Genomic DNA, 18526 nt, shown 5'->3' on the forward strand with positions numbered 1-18526 from the left:
GGAATACAGCCACGGGATCAGTATAAAGGCCTTCCTGGATGAACTTGTCCAGAGGGGTCGTGAAGTGACTGTGCTGACATCTTCAGCTTCCATTCTTCTTGGTCCCGACAAACAACCTGCTAGTAAGTTGGAGACATACCCTACATCTTTGGCGACAAAGGATACTGAGGTTACTATGACGCAACTGGCCAATAGATGGACACGTGATCTCCCCAAACATACATTTTGGCCCCCTTTTGCACTAATGCCAGAAACCCTTTGGAAATGTGCTGGTTGTCTTGATAAACTGTACAGATGCGTCTTTAAACGAGAACCTCATGACAAAACGACAAGGATCAGAGTTCAAGGTCATTCCTGCCGACGCTGTCGGACCCTGCGTGAGCTGTGGCTGAGCTCCTGAGAATACCTCTAGTGTACAGGCTCCGGTTCTCTGCAGGCTACGCGTTTGAGAAACACCGTGGAGGACTTCCTCTCCCTCCCTCCTAGTAGCTCTTATTCGGTCAGAATTAACTGATCAAATGACATTCATGGAGAGAGTGAAAATACGTGCTCTACGTGCTTTATTTTGACTTTTGTTTCCAAACATTTAATGAGAGGAGTTGGGATCAACCTAAGACAGTGAAGTCTTAGGGAAGTCATGGTTTTTATTCTTTTTCTATTTAAATATTTTACTTATTTATTTGAGAGAGAGAGAGAGAGAGAGAGAGAGCGCGCCCAAGCATGGGGAGCAGCAGGCCAAGGGAGAGGGAGAAGCAGGCTCCCTGCTGAGCAAGGAGCCCGATGCTGGACTCAATCCCAGGAGCCTGGGATTATGACCTGAGCCAAAGGCAGACGCTTAACCCATTGAGCCACCCAGGCTCTCCTCAGTCATGTCTTTAATTGGTAGCATGAAATCTTAATTCTCCTAGTGCCTAGGAAGGTGACTTTGTACAACCTCAACGGAAATTGTCTTTTAAAAGTCAAATGATGGAATGAAAATATGAAGTGATCTCTCAAGCTCACAAATACTATGGAATGCTTAAATTATAAGGTCAGGTAGAATCCTGTGGTCCGTCGCTAATACAGAACGCTCCCAAGAAGTATAACCTACAAATGGAAACTAATGTGAATCTAATATCATTAGGGTGGAATTATACTTTTTAAAACGATTGTATGTATGTATGTGTGTATTTAAGCAGGGGGTGGGCAGAGACACAATGAGGAAGAGAGAATCCCAATCAGACTTCCTGCTGAGGGTAGGATCCTACTGGGGGGAATGACCTCACAACACTGAGATCATGACCTGTGCTGAAATTGGGACTGGAACACTTAAATGACTGAACCACCCAGGCACCCCTGGGTAGAATTTTACTTTTGAAGAAGTCTCTGGACACCATACAGTCCACAAGGTCAACATTTGAAAACTTTTTCTTTATTCTATTTTTTTAAAAAGCTTTTAGAGAAGCTATAGAACAATGAGAAAGAATGAGAAAGCATACTCTTTGTATTGGAAGGATTAATCATTATTTTCCAGAGAGAAAATAAGAAATAATGAATTTAAAACAGAGAGACCAAAAGGAAACGAAACGAAACCAAAAAGGTAAGTGTAGTTTTGATAAGATATCCAGGAAATTTTGGCTCCTTTCTATTTCTTTCTCTTCTTTCTTTGTTTCTTCTTTCCCTCTTTTGGTAGGAGAGTGCGTTGAGCAATGAGGAATTATTCTAGCATACAAAGTAGTAAATATTCTTAAATTGGCAAGGATCCGGGACTACAAGCCAGAATAATTACAAAACAATTCCAGTAGAACACGGCTTTGCCAAGAGCTTTATATAGTCTGAATTGAGCTACTCAGGAGGGTGACCACATCTCTGCTAAGCCCTGCTGTACCTCTGCCACTGTGGTGCAAGTGCTACCCTGGGCACTCACTGTGGGGATGACCAGGGCCCCTCCCCTCACTGCCACTAATGCATAGCACATTCTAATGAGACACCAATTACATAATATGATTTCAGGGCAAAAGATGTCATACTTAAGGAAGACAAAAATATGGTCATTGAAGTAAGTTACTATATATTTCTGGAGTATCAGTAGGAATCCAGAGCTACTTTATGCAAATTCCAAAAGTAGAACCAGATTCATGTACGACAGCACATCTTAACCTCTAATCCTTAAAGAGCGTTTTAAGAGGAGAGCTTGGGAATGCTGACAAAGTTTAAGGTTAGGTATAGATGATGAAGCTAAGAGAAAAAGGATATAACGTCATCTCAATCACAATATGATTTTTTTTGGTGCTCACAGTCAAAGAGATAAAATACCAATGACTAAAGAAAAGCAACTTTTCAGAAAACCTGCCTAGACTAAACACAAGTAGTTTAATAGGACTATAATAATAAAGAAGTAAAGGTGAGTTCATATCCTGCTGTGTGGCCTCCTTTCAGGAATCTATGTTAGTCATGATAACATTATAAAGAATCCAGGTATAATCCAACACATCTAAGAGCATTTCCTCCTTGACACTGCATACTGGCTCTCCTTTGTTTCTTGCTTGTACATACAAACACACACATCCACATAGAAACGCACACTCATTTGTACAAATATACTGATAAAGGAAATCAATCTCATATCAATTGTATACTCCAAAGGAAAGAGGGATTAGATCTATTATAAATAACACTGATGAAAAGGGGATGGAGGCTCCTGAAAAGGTATAAATAGAATTACCATTTGGTCCAGCAATAAGACTTATAGGTCCATATCAAAAAAGAATTGAAATTAGGACACCCATCTTCCTGACATCGCTATTCACAAGAGCCACAAGGTAGAAACAACCCAAGTGTCCGTTGATGAAGAGATCAGTCGATGAAATGCCGTATATGCACACAATGGAATAATACTCAGAAGAAAATTTTAACATGTGCCATCATGAATGAACCTTAAGACATTATGCTGAGTGAAATGGGCCATTTACAAAAAGACAAATACTGTATGATACCAGTTCTAGAGGAATCTAGACTGGTCAGATTCATAGAAATATTATTTTTGGCGGTGTAATACTTCCTTTTTAAAATTTTTTTGTATATTTTTTATTGTAGTTCAGTTTGCCAACATATTCTATAACACCCAGTACTCATCCTGTCAAGTGTCTCCCTCACCTACTTTCACCCAGTCACCCCCCACCCACCACCCCTTCCACTTCCCCTTGATCATTTCCCAGAATTTGGAGTCTCTCATGTTCTGTCACCATCTCTGATTTTTCCCACTCATTTTATCTCCTTTCTCCTTTAATCCCTTTCACTATTTTTATATTCCCCAAATGAATGAAACCATATAATGATTGTCCTTCTCTGATTGACTTACTTTACTCAGCATAATAACCTCCATTTCCATCCATGTTGAAATAAATCATGGGTATTTATCATTTCTAATGGCTGAGGAATATTCCATTGTATATATAGACTATGTCTTCTTTATCCATTCATCTTTTGGAGGACAGCAAGGCTCCATGGTTTGGCTATTGTGGCCATTGCTGCTATAAACATCGGGGTGCAGGTGTCCGGGCATTTCACTGCATCTTTATCTTTGGGGTAAATCCCCAGCAGGGCAATTGCTGGGTCGTAGGGCAGGTCTATTTTTAACTCTTTGAGGAACCTCCACACAGTTTTCCAGAGTGGCTGCACCAGTTCACATTCCCACCAACAGTGCAAGAGGGTTCCCCTTCTCCACATCTTCTCCAACATTTGTTGTTTCCTGTCTTGTTAATTTTCCCCATTCTCACTGGTGTGAGGTGGTATCTCATTGTGGTTTTGATTTGTGTTTCCCTGATGGCAAGTGATGCAGAGCATTTTCTAATGTGCTTGTTGGCCATGTCTATGGCTTCTTTGGTGAAATTTCTGTTCATGTCTTCTGGCCATTTCATTATTGGGTTGTACATTTCTTGGATGTTGAGTTTGATAAGTTCTTTGTAGATCTTGGATACTAGCCCTTTGTCTGGTATGTCATTTGCAAATGTCTTTTCACATTTTGTAGGTTGTCTTTTAGTTTTGTTGATTGTTTCTGTTGCTGTGCAGAAGCTTTTTATCCTTATTAAGTCCCTATAGTTCATTTTGTTTGTTGCTTTTGTTTCCCTTGCCTTCGTAGAGGTATCTTGCAAGAAGTTGCTGTGGCCAAGTTCAAAAAGTGTATTGCCTGTGTTCTCCTCCAGGATTTTGATGGATTCTTGTCTCACATTTAGATATTTCATCCATTTTGAGTTTATCTTTGTGTCTGGTGCAAGAGAGTGGTCTAGTTTCATTCTTCTGCACGTGGCTGTCCAATTTTCCCAGCACCATGTATTGAAGAGACTGTCCTTTTTCCAGTGGATAGTCTTTCCTGCTTTGTCGAATAGTAGTTGACAATAGAGTTGAGGGCCCATTTCTGGATTCTCTATTCTGTTCCATTGATATATGTCTGTTTTTGTGCCAGTACCACACTGTCTTGAGGATCACAGCTTGAAAACTGGCATTGTGATACCCCTGGCTCTGGTTTTCTTTCTCAATATTCCCCTGGCTATTCAGGGTCTTTTCTGATTCCACACAAATTTAAGATTTTTTTGTTCCAACTCTGAAAAAAGTCCATGGTATTTTGATAGGGATTGCATTAAATGTGTAAATTTCCCTGGGTAGCATAGACATTTTCACAATATTAATTCTTCAAATCTATAAGCATTGAATATTTTTCCATCTCTTTGTGTCTTCCTCAATTTCTTTCATAAGTGTTCTGTAGTTTTTCAGGTACAGATCCTTTATCTCTTTGGATAGGCTTATTTCTATGTATCTTAAGCTTTTGGATGCAATTGTAAATGGGATTGACTCCTTAATTTCTCTTTCTTCAATCAGTGTATAGAAATGCCACGGGATCCCTGGGTGGCGCAGCGGTTTGGCGCCTGCCTTTGGCCCAGGGCGCGATCCTGGAGACCCGGAATCGAATCCCACGTCGGGCTCCCGGTGCATGGAGCCTGCTTCTCCCTCTGCCTGTGTCTCTGCCTCTCTCTCTCTCTCTCTATGTGACTATCATAAATAAATAAATATTTAAAAAAAATGCCACTAATTTCTGGGCATTTATTTTGTATCTTGCCACACTACCAAATTGCTATATGAGTTCTCGCAGGCTTGGGGTGGAGTCTTTTGGGTTTTTTATGTGCAGTATCATGTCATCTGCGAAGAGGGAGAGTATGGCTTCTTCTTTGCCAATTTGAATGCCTTTTATTTCTTTTTGCTGTGTGATTGCTGAGGCTAGGATTTCAGTACTATGTTGAATAGCAGTGGTGAGAGTGGACATCCCCGTCTTGTTCCTGATATTAGGGGAAAGGCTTCCAGTGTTTCCCTATTCAGAATGATATTTGCTGTGGGCTTTTTGTAGATGGCTTTTAAGATGCTGAGGAATGTTCCCTCTATCCCTACATTCTGAAGACTTTTGATCAGGAATGGATGCTGTATTTTGTCAAATGCTTTCTCTGCATCTAATGAGAGGATCATATGGTTCTTGTTTTTTTTTTTTTCCTCATTGATATGGTCTATCATGTTGATTGTTTTATGAATGTTCAACCAGCCTTGCATCCTGGGGATAAATCCTACTTGGTCATGGTGAATAATCTTCTTAATGTATTGTTGGATCCTATTGGCTAGTATCTTGGTGAGAATTTTTGCATCTATGTTCATCAGGAATATTGGTCTATAATTCTCCTTTTTGGTGGGGTCTTTGGTTTTGGAATTAAGGTAATGCTGTCCTCATAAAACAAGTTTGGAAGTATTCCATCCCTTTCCATCTTTCCAGAACTTTAGTAGAATAGGTATTGTTTCTTATTTAAACGTTTGATAGTATTCCTCTGAGAAGCCATCTGGCCCTGGACTTTTGTGTCTTGGGAGGTTTTTGATGACTGCTTCAATTTCCTTCTTGGTTATCAGCCTCTTCAGGTTTTTATTTCTTCCTATTACAGTTTAAGTAGTTTGTGGTTTTTCAGAAATGTGTCTATTTCTTCTAGATCACTTAATTTATTGGCGTATAGCTACTCATCATATGTTTTGTATTTCCTTGGTATTTGTTGTGATTTCTCCTAATTCATTCATGATTTTATTAATTTGAGTCTTTTCTCTTTTGTTTTTAATAAGGTTGGCTAAGGGTTTATCTATCTTATTAATTTTTTTATAATAAATTTATTTTTTCTTGGTGTTCATTGGTGTTCAATTTGCCAACACACAGAATAATACCCAGTGCTCATCCCGTCAAGTGCCCTCCTCAGTGCCCATCACCCATTCACCCCCACCCCCCGCCCTCCTCCTCTTCCACCACCCCTAGTTCGTTTCCCAGAGTTAGGAGTCTTTATGTTCTGTCTCCCTTTCTCATATTAATTCTTACAAAGAACCAACTCCTGGTTTTGTTGATCTGTTCTACAGTTCTTCTGGTCTCTATTTTATTGAGTTCTTCTTGAATCTTTATTAACTCTCTTCTGCTGGGTGTAGGTTTTATTTGCTGTTCTTTCTTCAGTTCCTTTAGGTGTGATGGTAGTTTGTGTGTTTGAGTTTTTTTCCCAACTTTTTAAGGAATGCTTGTATTGCATGTATTTAACTATTAGGACTGCTTTTGCTCTATCCCGGAGATTTTGAATGGTTGTATCTTCATTTTCATTAGTTTCCATGAATCTTTTTAATTCTTCTTTAATTTCCTGGTTGACCCATTCATCTTTTAGCAGGATATTCTTTAACCTGCACGTGTGTGAGTTTCTTCCAAATTTCTTTTTGTGATTGAGTTCAAGTTTCAAAGCATTGTGGTCTGAAAATATGCAGGGGCGATCCCAATCTTTTGGTATCGGTTGAGACTTGATTTGTGACCCAACATGTGGTCTATTCTGGAGAAAATTCCATGTGCACTTGAGAAGAATGTGTATTCAGTTGCATTCAGATGCAAAGCTTTGTAAATATCTGTAAAATTCATCTGGCCCAGTATATCATTTAAAGCCCTTGTTTCTTTGGAGATGTTGTGTTAGAATATCTGTCATTTGCAGAAAGCAATGTGTTGAAGTCTCCCAATATTAGTGTATTATTATCTAAGTATGTCTTTACTTTGGTTATTAATTGATTGATATACTTTGCAGCTCCTACATTAGCGGCATAAATATTCATGATTGTTAGATCCTCTTGTTGGATAGATCCTTTACATGTGATATAGTATCCCTCTTTCTCTCTTACTACAGTCTTTGGAATAAACTTTCACTTATCTGATATGAGGATTGCTACCCCAGCTTTCTTTTGAGGACCATTTGAATGGTAAATGGTAAATGGTTCTCCAACCTTTCATTTTTAGGCTGCAGGTGTCCTTAGGTCTAAAATGAGTCTCTTATAGACAGCAAGATGGGTCTTGCTTTTTTATCCAGTCTGACACCCTGTGTCTTCTGATGGAATCATTTAGCCATTCACGTTCACAGTTACTATTGAAAGATATGAATTTAGTGTCATCATAATACCTATTCAGTGCCTGTTTTTGTGGGTTATTTCTTTGGGCTTCCTCTTTCTTTTACTGAGTCCCCATTAATATTTCTTGCAGAGCCAGTTTGGTGTCATATTCTTTCAGTTTCTGCCTATCTTGGAAGCTCTTTATCTCTCCTTCTATTCTGAATGAGAGCCTTGCTGGATAAAGTATTCTTGGCTGCAGGTTCTTCTCATTTAGGACCCTAACTATATCCTGCCAGCCCTTTCTGGCCTGCCAGGTCTCTGTGGAGAGGTCTGCTGTTAATCTAATAGTTCTCCCCATATAAGTTAGGGATCTCTTGTCTCTTGCTGCTTTAAGGATTTTATCTTTATCTTTGGAATTTGCAAGTTTCACTATTAAATGTCGAGGTGTTGAACGGTTTTTATTGATATTAGGGGGGGACCTCTCTATCTCTGGGATCTGATTGCCTGTTTCCCTACCGAATTAGGGAAGTTCTCAGCTATGATTTGTTCAAATATGCTTTATGTCCCTCTGTCCCTCTCGGCACTTTCTGGAATCCCAATTATACGTAGATTTTTCCTTCTGAGGTTATCATTTATTTCCCTTAACTTTTTTCATGGTCTTTTAATTGTCAGCTTCTTCCTTGCCATCAATTTGTCTTCTATGTCATTCACTCATTCTTCTACCTCATTAACCCTTGTCATTAGGACCTCCAGTTTGGATTGCATCTCATTTAATTTGTTGTTAATTTTGGCCTTATTAGATCTAAATTCTGCAGTCATGAATCTCTTGATTCCTTTATGTTTTTTTTTTTTTCCAGAGCTACCAGTAGTTTTATAATTGTGCTTCTGAATTGCTTTCTGACATCGAATTATAATCCAAATTCTGTAACTCTGTGGCAGATAGTACTGTTTCTGATTCTTCCTTTTGTGGTGGGTTTTTCTTTTTAGTCATTTTGCTTATTGCAGAGTGGTGGTATGAGCGGGGTGCGTTAAGAATATCAACCACGATGTAAGTAAATTTCATCCTAGATGATTCTGCCGAGGTCAGAGACCAGAAATTGAAAACAAAGATCAGAACAAAATAAGAACAGGAGCACTAAAGTGAAAAACAAATTTTAAAACAAAGTAGTAAAAAATAAAAGACCAAGTAATCCCAAAGAAGAAGAGAAAAAAAAAAAGAAAGAAGAAAAAAAAGGAGAAGAAAAAAAGGAGGGTCTGGGAGATGGTGGTGGTGACAAAGTTATATTGGAAGGAGAATGTAGTCTACATGAGGGGTTCTAGAAGGTAATCCTCTTTTTTCTGAGTGTATTAAGTCTGTATATTTGAAGATGGTCAGTCTCAAATTTATATAAACCAGAAATACTTGTAGAAGACCCCAACATTGACTGCCAAAACATAAATGAGATAAAAGAGGGGGGCAGAATGGGAATGAGGAATGTCACAGAATGAACCAGCACAGTTTACCCCTTGGTTCTGGGCGCATGCTGGTCATGTTTTAGAAGGTATTAACTTCTGTCATTATAGAACAAAATGAGGCAGAGAAAACAAAAATCACAAAACAAAACAAAAAAAATATCTTGCATATCTCCCAAAATTAAGTTGAGTGTGTTAAAGGGAATCTAGAAATGGAAAATATGTCCAGGGCCTGTAATTGTAGAAATATGAATATCAAAAAGGCAGAATCTTTAAAATGAAGAAGTGGTAAACTATTGTAGTTAAGGTGGGAAAAAAGAAAAAAAAAAACATTGGAAATTTACAGTCTGATTTAAAAACGAGTTGTACGGAAAAAGGAAGAAAAAATATAAAAGAGGGGGTACTCTCTGGTTCTATATACTGTAAATCCCTCGACTTCCCCTGGCGCTTCCCAGTGCTGCTCAGTGCAGAACTTGCTCTTGCCCTGTCCTCCAGCTGGTCTTCTGGGGCAGGTGCTGCTGTGCTGGTTCTCAGGTGTGTGCACCTGGGGGGGCTGCCCCCCCACCCCCCGCCAAGTGCACGGCCCAGTGGGAGCTGTTCACCCCGTGAGGCCCCTGTTCCCTGGCGCCCACCACCCCCCCAGGCTCAGGGTGACCCCAGGAGGGACATCACCACTGGCGGTGGCCAGGTCCCCAGCCCTGGAGTCAGCTCCCCAGGAACCACCGCAGTCTCCCGGTCCGCAGGGGCCTGGGTGCTCCCGGGGCGGGGGGCGCTGCCCTGCACAGCTGGGGGCCCCGGGGCAGGAGCCTCCTCGCTGTCCTGGGCCCTCCCCGCCTCTGCCTGTCCCAGGGGGAGCAGGAGCCCTGCCGTGCCCCGGCGCCCTGGGTTGGGGCCTGTGCTGCTGGTATCATGCTCCCCGGGCCGCGGCTCCCGAAGGCAGCAGGTGCAGCCCCCCCCCCCAGCCCCGCCCGACCCCGGCTTCTCCCCGAGGCCCCCCCATCCCCCCCGACCCCCGGCTTCTCCCCGAGGCCCCCCCAGCCCCGCCCGACCCCGGCTTCTCCCCGAGGCCCCCCCAGCCCCCGCCCTCTCCCAGCTCGGCCGCGGGGTGCAGCCTCTTCCCGGCCCCCTCCTCCGTGAGTGACCCTGGTTGCCTGGAGGCCCCGCGGCCCCTCCCGGTCCTGCCCGAGGTCCCTGCGCGCGCTTCTCCGGGGAGGAATCGGGGTTCGGTGAGGTTCCCGCTGCTCCGGGCCGGGCTCTCCGTCCTGGGGGCTCTCCCGGGGCCTCAGCCCGGCTCCCCGCGGGGCCTCCCCCACTGGTTCTTTTTTGCTTTATTTTTTTCTGCCTTCCTACCTTGTTAGAAGTGAAAACCCTTCTCTCTGTAGTGTTCCAGCTGTTCTCTCTGTAAATCTCAGGTCGAATTTGTATGTTTTCAGGGTAGTTTGAAAATTATCTAGGTGAGTTCTTGGGGCCAGGTGAGGTGAGGACCCCTACTCCTCCACTATCTTGCCCTGCCCCCCCAGAATTTTTCTCTTTGAGATAAAAAGATATATTCTGTAACTAATGCTATAAGAATAAAATATCTAAGTTTTCTTTCTTTTTTAAAAGAAATTGAGTACATTTTGGGCGCCTAAGTGGCTCAGTCAGTTAAGGGCCTGATTTCAGCTTAGGTAGTCATGATCTCAGGTCCTGGGATGGACCCCCAAGTTGGGTTCCTTTCTCAGCAGGGAGTATGCTTGTCCCTCGGCTCCTCCCTCTGCTCTTGCTTCACTCTCTCAAATAAATAAATACAACCTTAAAAAAATTAAAATAAAAGAATGGAGTCATACCAAAAGGATATAGGAACCAATATATAAAAAAGTTTCCAAAATCTGGGACGCTTTGAACAATAAATTAAATAATGATAATAATTGAGTAAAATATATAAAATAAAATAAATGTATATCTTATACTGATAAAGTAAATAAATAATAAACAAGCAGTTTCTTGAATTCCAGTAAAAAACAGAAAGAAAAAAACAAAAAGAATGAAAAAATTTTAATTCACTAGGTTTTCAATATTAACATTTTTACATAAATAATAAAATGTTCAAAACTAGGAATCCTTATTCAGATGTTGTCAATTATCCTGCTAGTGTTCTTTTTTCTTTCTGATACACGATCTAGGTTCCCTTCTTGAATTATCCTGCCCAGTGTCCTCACTCTTTTCAACTTGTGACAGTTGCCACAGTCTTTCTTTAACTCTTACTTAAGAAGAGTATTGTCTGGTTGCTATTTTTAGACACTCCTTTAATTTGGGTTTTTCTGATATTTTCTCATACTAAAGTGAGGTTATACATCTTTGGTAAGAATGCTATAGAAGCAATCTTGTGCCCTTCACTGTGTGGCACATCAGGAGGCACATAATATGGATAGATTAATCTTAGTGACAATAATTCTGATCACTTAGTTAAGATGGTGTCTGCCAGGAGCCTCCTTATGTAATTAATAAATATCTTCTAAGAAGATGCCATGAGACTATGCAAATCACAGTAACCTACAGTAACCATGCATATTTTTGCGACCTTTTACCGTAAAATTCCAATTAGCAACTGCAGAAGAATAACAAAAGTGGTAAATCACTATTAGGCAAACACCACACTAATAATCCCTGCAGGGTATACAGAAGTCTCTATAATTCACTTGTAATTTTCATAAATCTAAAATGATTATTAAAAACTTAAAAGAAACTGGGGGATTTGGTTGAAAGAACTTTAATATAGGAATTAGTCATGCAGGCCAGTTGTAGGAAAAGGGGCCAGCTTTAAGCAGCAGAAAGGGAGTTGAGAGAGGAGACACCAAGTTGGTCAAACCCAACAACTAGATTTGGTTATCTTAGTTTATTCTCCATGTTTCTTGACCAGTCTATCATATTTTCTATTCCACGTTTTTTATTCAGAACTTAATTATATATCATGTCTTTGATTTCTCTTCTGGGTTACTGTTTATTTCAATAGCTGTGTCTACTCTTTTGATTTCATTCGTTGAATTTATAATTTCTAGAAATTCTCTTTGGCTCTTTAGCAAATTATCACAATTATTCTTTTTCATCTCTTGTTCCTTGCTAATGTTTTCAGTTTCTGCGTTCATACTCAAACATATTGAACAACATAATTTTATATATTTCATTTAAATAATAATGTTTAAAATTACTGTGTTAATATTTGGGGTTTCTGTTGGTTTTGCTGGTTTGCAGTCATGAGATGTTGTTTCCTTATACACAAATTCTAATTGTGCAGGGTTGATTGGCGATTTGACCCTAGATTTATCTTTGCATCTTTTAAACAATTCTACTTTGTATCTTCTCTTTAACACAACAGAAAAACTCTCAAGGGATTTGAAATTTCAATATGTCCCTGTCAAATATTTTGATATAATTTTGTAATTGAATATAACATTGATAAAACCATGTCATACTTCTTGGAACAGAGATACATTAGTATTCTCTGTTACTTCCAAGTGATACTCTTCAACCTGTAAATACCACTCTTAAAGACTTAACTAAAGCATTATATCATCATTCTCTTCTTCCACTAAGCAACCTCCTTTATGGGCTTGCCCTCCCTAATTCCTTCTAACCATCTAAGATCCATCTCCCTCCTGTGTGTAGAATAAGTATTGGTTGAACTGACATTTTTGCAGCAACCTGTGAAGTCATTTTGAACTGGAAATGATTTTTCTTGTTTATGCCCTGTGCATAGTACAGAATCTGGTATACACGGTGTGCTAAAAATTGCTTTGGGAGAGTATGAAGTATTAAAGGATTTGTAAAGGAATTCAAATTGGGTTAAATATAGATGGACAATCATCATATAGTTTCATCATATGGTTTCATCATATGGGGAACTGAGTGGGAAAAATTAGAGAGGGAGACAAACCATGAGAGACCCCTAACTCTGGGAAACAAAGGGTTAAGGAAGGGGAGGTGGGTGGGGGGATGGAGCACTGAGGAGGGTACTTGATGGGATGAGCACTGGGTATTATACTATATGTTGGCAAACTGAATTTAAATTTAAAAAATGTACAAAAAAAGAAAATATAGATGGACAACTGAACATAACATGTATATTTCTAAATATTACCCCTCCGTTGAGATTTTGGTGTTTACGTCAAGTCAATATTTCCACAGACATGTCCAGTTATTAACTCACACACACTACAGGTCACAAATCTTTCCACAGACACTATTCATTTAGTGCCTCATGGTTTTGCCTGTCATTATCATACTCTGGTTGCTCAAACTATAAACTGAGAACTTCTTTGTTTTTTAATTACCAACCATTTCTCACTTCTCCTGAACTATAAGGCATCATTCTATGCTTTCCTTTCATGAACCAAAATTATATTCTCCCTGGTATTCACATCAGATTTTGTTTTCCTAATATTTACTTTTAGCCCCTTACACATGTATTTTTTCTATAACATTCAAATCCTATTTATTTATTTATTTAATTTTAATAATTTTACTTTATTGATTCATGACAGATATATAAAGAGAGGCAGAGACACAGGCAGAGGGAGAAGTAAGCTTTCCATGGGGACCCAATGTGAGACCCGATCCTGGAACCCTGGGATTATGACCTGAGTTAAAGGCAGACACTCAACCACTGAGCCACCCAGGCATCCCTCAAATCCTATTTATAAGCTAGAATAGTTTCATTATAGGACACCTATGATCATGTTCTGAATCTCAATTGCAAATCTGAGTAGACTTCTTTAATGGAAATTAAAATGGAACCCAAAGTACAAGATCCAAGGCTCTCCAAAGTGTCCTGTCTTAAATAGTATTTTCCTTGTGTGCACTGTCCTATGTTGGCTTTCACTCTAAACATACTGAACTGATAACTCTACACATAAATGGTCATGATTCCCATATCAGCATTCTTTTTTTCCTTTTCTTCAATTCACCTTCAGAACCCTCCTTCTGTCACGTTTGGTTCTGGGCTCAGGTGAAATGCACCCTCCATCTTGCAGCTTTGTGTGATTTTTTTTCACATTAGAGTGACAGCATCTTCTGAGGCCCTGAAATGCTGTACTTTAATCTACTATTTAGCACATTCCTCTTGTGACTATGTGATGTATGCATCTTACTCATATACTAGCATGTAACCAATTTTATGTCAAGGCTTACATTTTTGTTTCCCAAATTATCAATCATCATGTTCCATAAGATGTACTATATTATCTACTAGACTTGCTTAAATGGATTATTCTTTTATATTTAAAAATTGTCAATTAAAATATATCATTTTTTGTTTTAATATATTTAAAATGAACTCCTAAAATACTGCAGCCATTTCCTCTAACATATTTAAATATTTCATATCTCCTTTTAGACAAATACTCTATAGGACTGTGCCTCGTCAACAACGACAAAGTGCTGTCACATAGTGTCATTTCTTAACTCTAGAAATTAATTTTTAACTTGATCTGTATCTAAATTGCCTCTTCACTCTGTGCCCAGCAAACATTTAACTTCTGTAGAGCAGTGTGTAAGGAACCTACTGTCATGATGTCTACAAAATGGATTTCAGCAATTGTGCTGCTGCAGCTCTGCTACACTGGCTGTGGATTCTGTGGGAAGGTCCTGGTGTGGCCCTGTGACATGAGCCCTTGGCTCAATATAAGGATTATTCTGGAGAAACTCACAGAAAGGGGCCATGAGGTGACTGTGTTGGTGTCTCCACAGAGTTTCATCATTGACTACAACAAGCCTTCCACACTGAAATTTGAGGTGATCCCCATGCCACACGACAGAGAGGCTGCTGAAAAGTCGCTAGATCATTTTTTAGACATAGCTACCAATGTTATGCCAACATTGTCACACTGGCAGTCAGCATTAAAACTGGACGAATTCTTATTTCAAGATGATGGAAATTTCAAACTGTGTGAGACTGTAGTCTACAACCAGTCAATCATGAAGAAACTCCGGGAAGCTAACTACAATGTAATGGTCATAGACCCTGCATTACCCTGTGGAGAGCTGATTGCTGAACTACTGGGGGTCCCTTTTGTGTATACGGTAAGGTTCTCTATTGGTGACACTGTGGAAAAATACTGTGGGAAGCTTCCAGCTCCACTTTCCTATGTTCCTGTTACCATGGCGGCACTAACAGACAGAATGACTTTTCTGCAAAGGGTAAAAAATTTAATGTACTCCATTTTCTTTAAGTTCTGGATCCACCAACATGACAATCCATTTTGGGACCAGTTTTACAGTGAAGTATTAGGTAAGTGATTGCTTTTCATTCTAAAGTAGTTGTGTAAAGAAACTTAGGTGGTTTAAAAAAAGTCTAGGAAAATGAAGAGTATATTTTTAAAAGTTTCAATTCCACATAAACCTTTATAAATGATAGCAATGAACTGTTATCCACAATCAATTGGGAGGACGAGGCAAGAAATATCTTGGAATGGTTACCCTGTCTTTACAGTCATCTAACCAGTTTGTAAGGTACCGTGATACTTAATAGATTGTTATCCAAACAAAATATAAAACACTAATAAATGTCAGTCTAACGGAAGGTATAATTTTTTTATCAGATATAGGATATCGCAAATGAGTCTTGTATACTGAGTTTTCATAATGGAAGAGATTTGACATTTTATTGGTTAAAGAAGTGTAATATTTGTTGTAAAAGTAAGATAATCCTTTTGCCTGACTGTGGCAACAAACTGAAGCCTGAACTGTATTAACAACGGATTAACTTTGGCATATATAATTTCCTTTGTCTGAATTTTGACCCACAAATTTTGAGACTCATTAATTATTACATTTAAAATGTATATTATTCTCTCCTGTTGGGCCAGAGTCTTTGCCATTCATATCTCTCTCTTTTTTTTTTTTTTTTTTAAACACGGAATGAAACTTCATTAGTCTTACGTGAACTGTTTCATCATAGCTGGTCATACTGAAAAGTTTTCTAGAAGCTTTATACTCCTTAAGGGAGTACTACACAGAAACTAGAAAAATTAAATGGAAAACTAAAAAAGTTAATAGCTTGAGTTGTTGAAAGATAGCCCTTTTTAAGTTACTAATGACACATATTCTATTTTATCTGATTGCTTTTTCTAATAAGGAATGGTTTTGCTTTGCAATTTTCATATGTTTGGCTCTCATTTGATTCCATCAACTGAGGTTGGCTTCCACTCCCAACTATTTTTGAGAATCTTGGTGTTGCCAAGTCTGGTTTCTCTGGGATATTGGATTAAGGCCCACTCTTAGGACCTCATTCTAATATAATTACTTCTTTAAGGTATCTAATTCAAAAATATGATCAGATTTCAACATGAATGTTAGAGGAACACAAGTCAGTCTGGAACACTGACTTTCCAATAGATACCTTGTTTCACAAACAATATATTCAAAGGAATAAATTTTAAAACTCCTTAGCTTTATACATGATTTAAGTTTATACTGTGCTGATTTCACTGCAAATAATTTGAGAACCAGGAAGCACAACGTGGGTGTAGGTAGTGTGTTGGGTTCTATGGATTTAAAGTAAAGAAGACAGGATTTTGGTCTCAATTCTATTCTCATAAATAAATGCAAGATATAGAAAAATAAATATGTTCTGTTAATAAGAGAAACTTTTCCAGGGCTATCGATGAATTTTTAGTCCATTTGTCATATTATGCATAAAGAGGGGAAAGTTATAGGATTCTCTGTATAAATATTATGGAATAGATGTAATCCTTAGGAACTATGGCAAATGTTTAACTCTGTCATCTTTAGTAGGCTTGTTTGTTTGTTGTATGTACTTTTGTTGATTTTCAATCCTGCATTCTCTCATATTCTTTATCAGGAAATCCTGAATATACCATGACCAAAGCTTCCTTGTCAATCTCATAATAAAAATAACTAATAAAATGGCTGAAAAATTTAAACAGAACAAAAATATATATAATGAATAATAATTGGCTTCATATTTCTCTACATAAGCACTCTTAACTATTCTGGTCTTTACATCAAGATATTATCTGTGCTTCATTAAACATAAATATTTATTAAATACATCTTTTCTTTCTTCTTTGTCATTAGGAGGGATGACTAAATATTCATTTTTGCCTTTCTTTTCACCGAATCTAGATTTGATATCTTTCTGCAGAATATTTTAAAATTTACATTATTCTTTACATTCACTTATAGTATTAGTTTTAATGGATGTAAAAATCATTGAACTAGTCTAGTCATGATAGCTACTTGGGTTGTTCCAACTCTGGAAAAAAAAAGTTGTTACAAAAAAAGTTGTCCTAAATTTATTGCACTTATATCCTTGCCACAATGTTCTCTAAAATTGCTGAATCATTTAGCCCTTATCCTGAGATCTTTTTTGAGGTTGATAAAAATTATTCCATTTTCCTCAAGCCTGTTTATCTTAGTACCTGGAAGAACATTTTAGGGAATTTAAGCCTTTTTTCTATAATATGTGTACAAATATATTTTAAGCCCAATCAATTGATGTGGAAATTTTCAACTAATTTATGCAGATATAAAAATATTTTATATCTATTTCAAAATATTATGCATCTACTTTCAGATTTTAGAAAATATCATACCAACAAAAAATATGTAAAATGTAAGTGTACCATTGAAAGAAATAATAAACTTTAGTTTACTCTATAAGTAAGTTAGGAAATAGATTGTTGTCAGTATCTTAGAAACATGTTTTTTATAGTGGAAACTATAAACCTGACTCTGGTGAACATTTTGAAAATTTAACATCTGCTATCTATATGTGATTCTTTCAAAACTTTATTGTTTAGTTTTTTGAATAGTGTACAAATACAGTTTGCCATTTATGCTCAATATTCTTTGGTGATGGAATCATGTATTTTCTCTCTTTTTTAAAAAGCTCTCTATATAGTGTTTTATTGTGTAACTACACCATGCCAATCTATGAATGGACATCTGGCTGTGTAAAGTGTTTTATATAATGCTGCTGTTATGAACATTCTTGTATTTGTCACCTGTTGTATAAAAGCAATAGTATAAATAAGGTATAAGCTATATACATTTTCCCCTACCAGATAATCTCAGAGCTTCCTAAAAAATTTATACTTCAACAAAGATTATACTTTAACTGTTAACAGGGCATTTTAGTCACCACTGCTCCATGTCTATTTTCTTTGAGTTTATTTATCTGACTGACCTACAACTAATATTTTAGGGAATTTAAGCCTTTTTTTCTATAGTGTGTCTTGCAAATATGTTTTAAGCCCATTAGTTGACTTGGGGATTTTCAACTAATCTACCCAGACATAAAAATATATCTCTCTCCACACCTCTTCAACACAATACTGAAGGTTCTATCTAAGGAAATAAGACCAGAAAAGGAAATAATACAGTGGCCAGAGATAGACCCAACCAAGGTAGTCCAGTGATATTTGACAAGGAAACAAATGTGGTACAATGGATAGTCTTTTAAGAAATGATGCTGGAGGCAATTGGACATCCACATGCAAAAAAAAGAACATAAGTACAGGACTTACTCCCTTCACAAAATTTAACTAAAAATAAATCATAGATCTAAATGTAAAATGCAAAACTATAAAACTCCTGGAAGATAACCTAGAAAAAAACCTAGATGATCTTGGACATGGCAATGAGCATTTGTACACAACACCAAAGG

The 18526-nt window shown here is 38.1% G+C and overlaps 1 protein-coding gene across 6 annotated transcripts in view; it reads left to right on the plus strand.

Moving 5' to 3' along the window:
* Nucleotides 1-238: 238 nt before the first annotated feature.
* Nucleotides 239-18526, plus strand: part of LOC140604164 (UDP-glucuronosyltransferase 2A3-like) — a 35621-nt gene continuing 17333 nt past the window's right edge. Inside the window, exons 1-3 of one of the 6 annotated variants that reach the window (XM_072775259.1) lie at nt 239-1030; nt 1514-1579; nt 14234-15127. In XM_072775259.1, the coding sequence (XP_072631360.1) occupies nt 14407-15127 (721 nt within the window). In that variant the 5' untranslated portion in view covers nt 239-1030; nt 1514-1579; nt 14234-14406. Of the gene's footprint in view, nt 1031-1053; nt 1580-14233; nt 15128-18526 lie in introns of those variants that run through there. The other 5 variants (XM_072775262.1, XM_072775260.1, XM_072775263.1 and 2 more) reach the window with 5 other exon arrangements.

Source organism: Canis lupus, chromosome 14, assembly GCF_048164855.1.
Source record: "Canis lupus baileyi chromosome 14, mCanLup2.hap1, whole genome shotgun sequence".
NCBI classification, from domain to species: domain Eukaryota; kingdom Metazoa; phylum Chordata; class Mammalia; order Carnivora; family Canidae; genus Canis; species Canis lupus.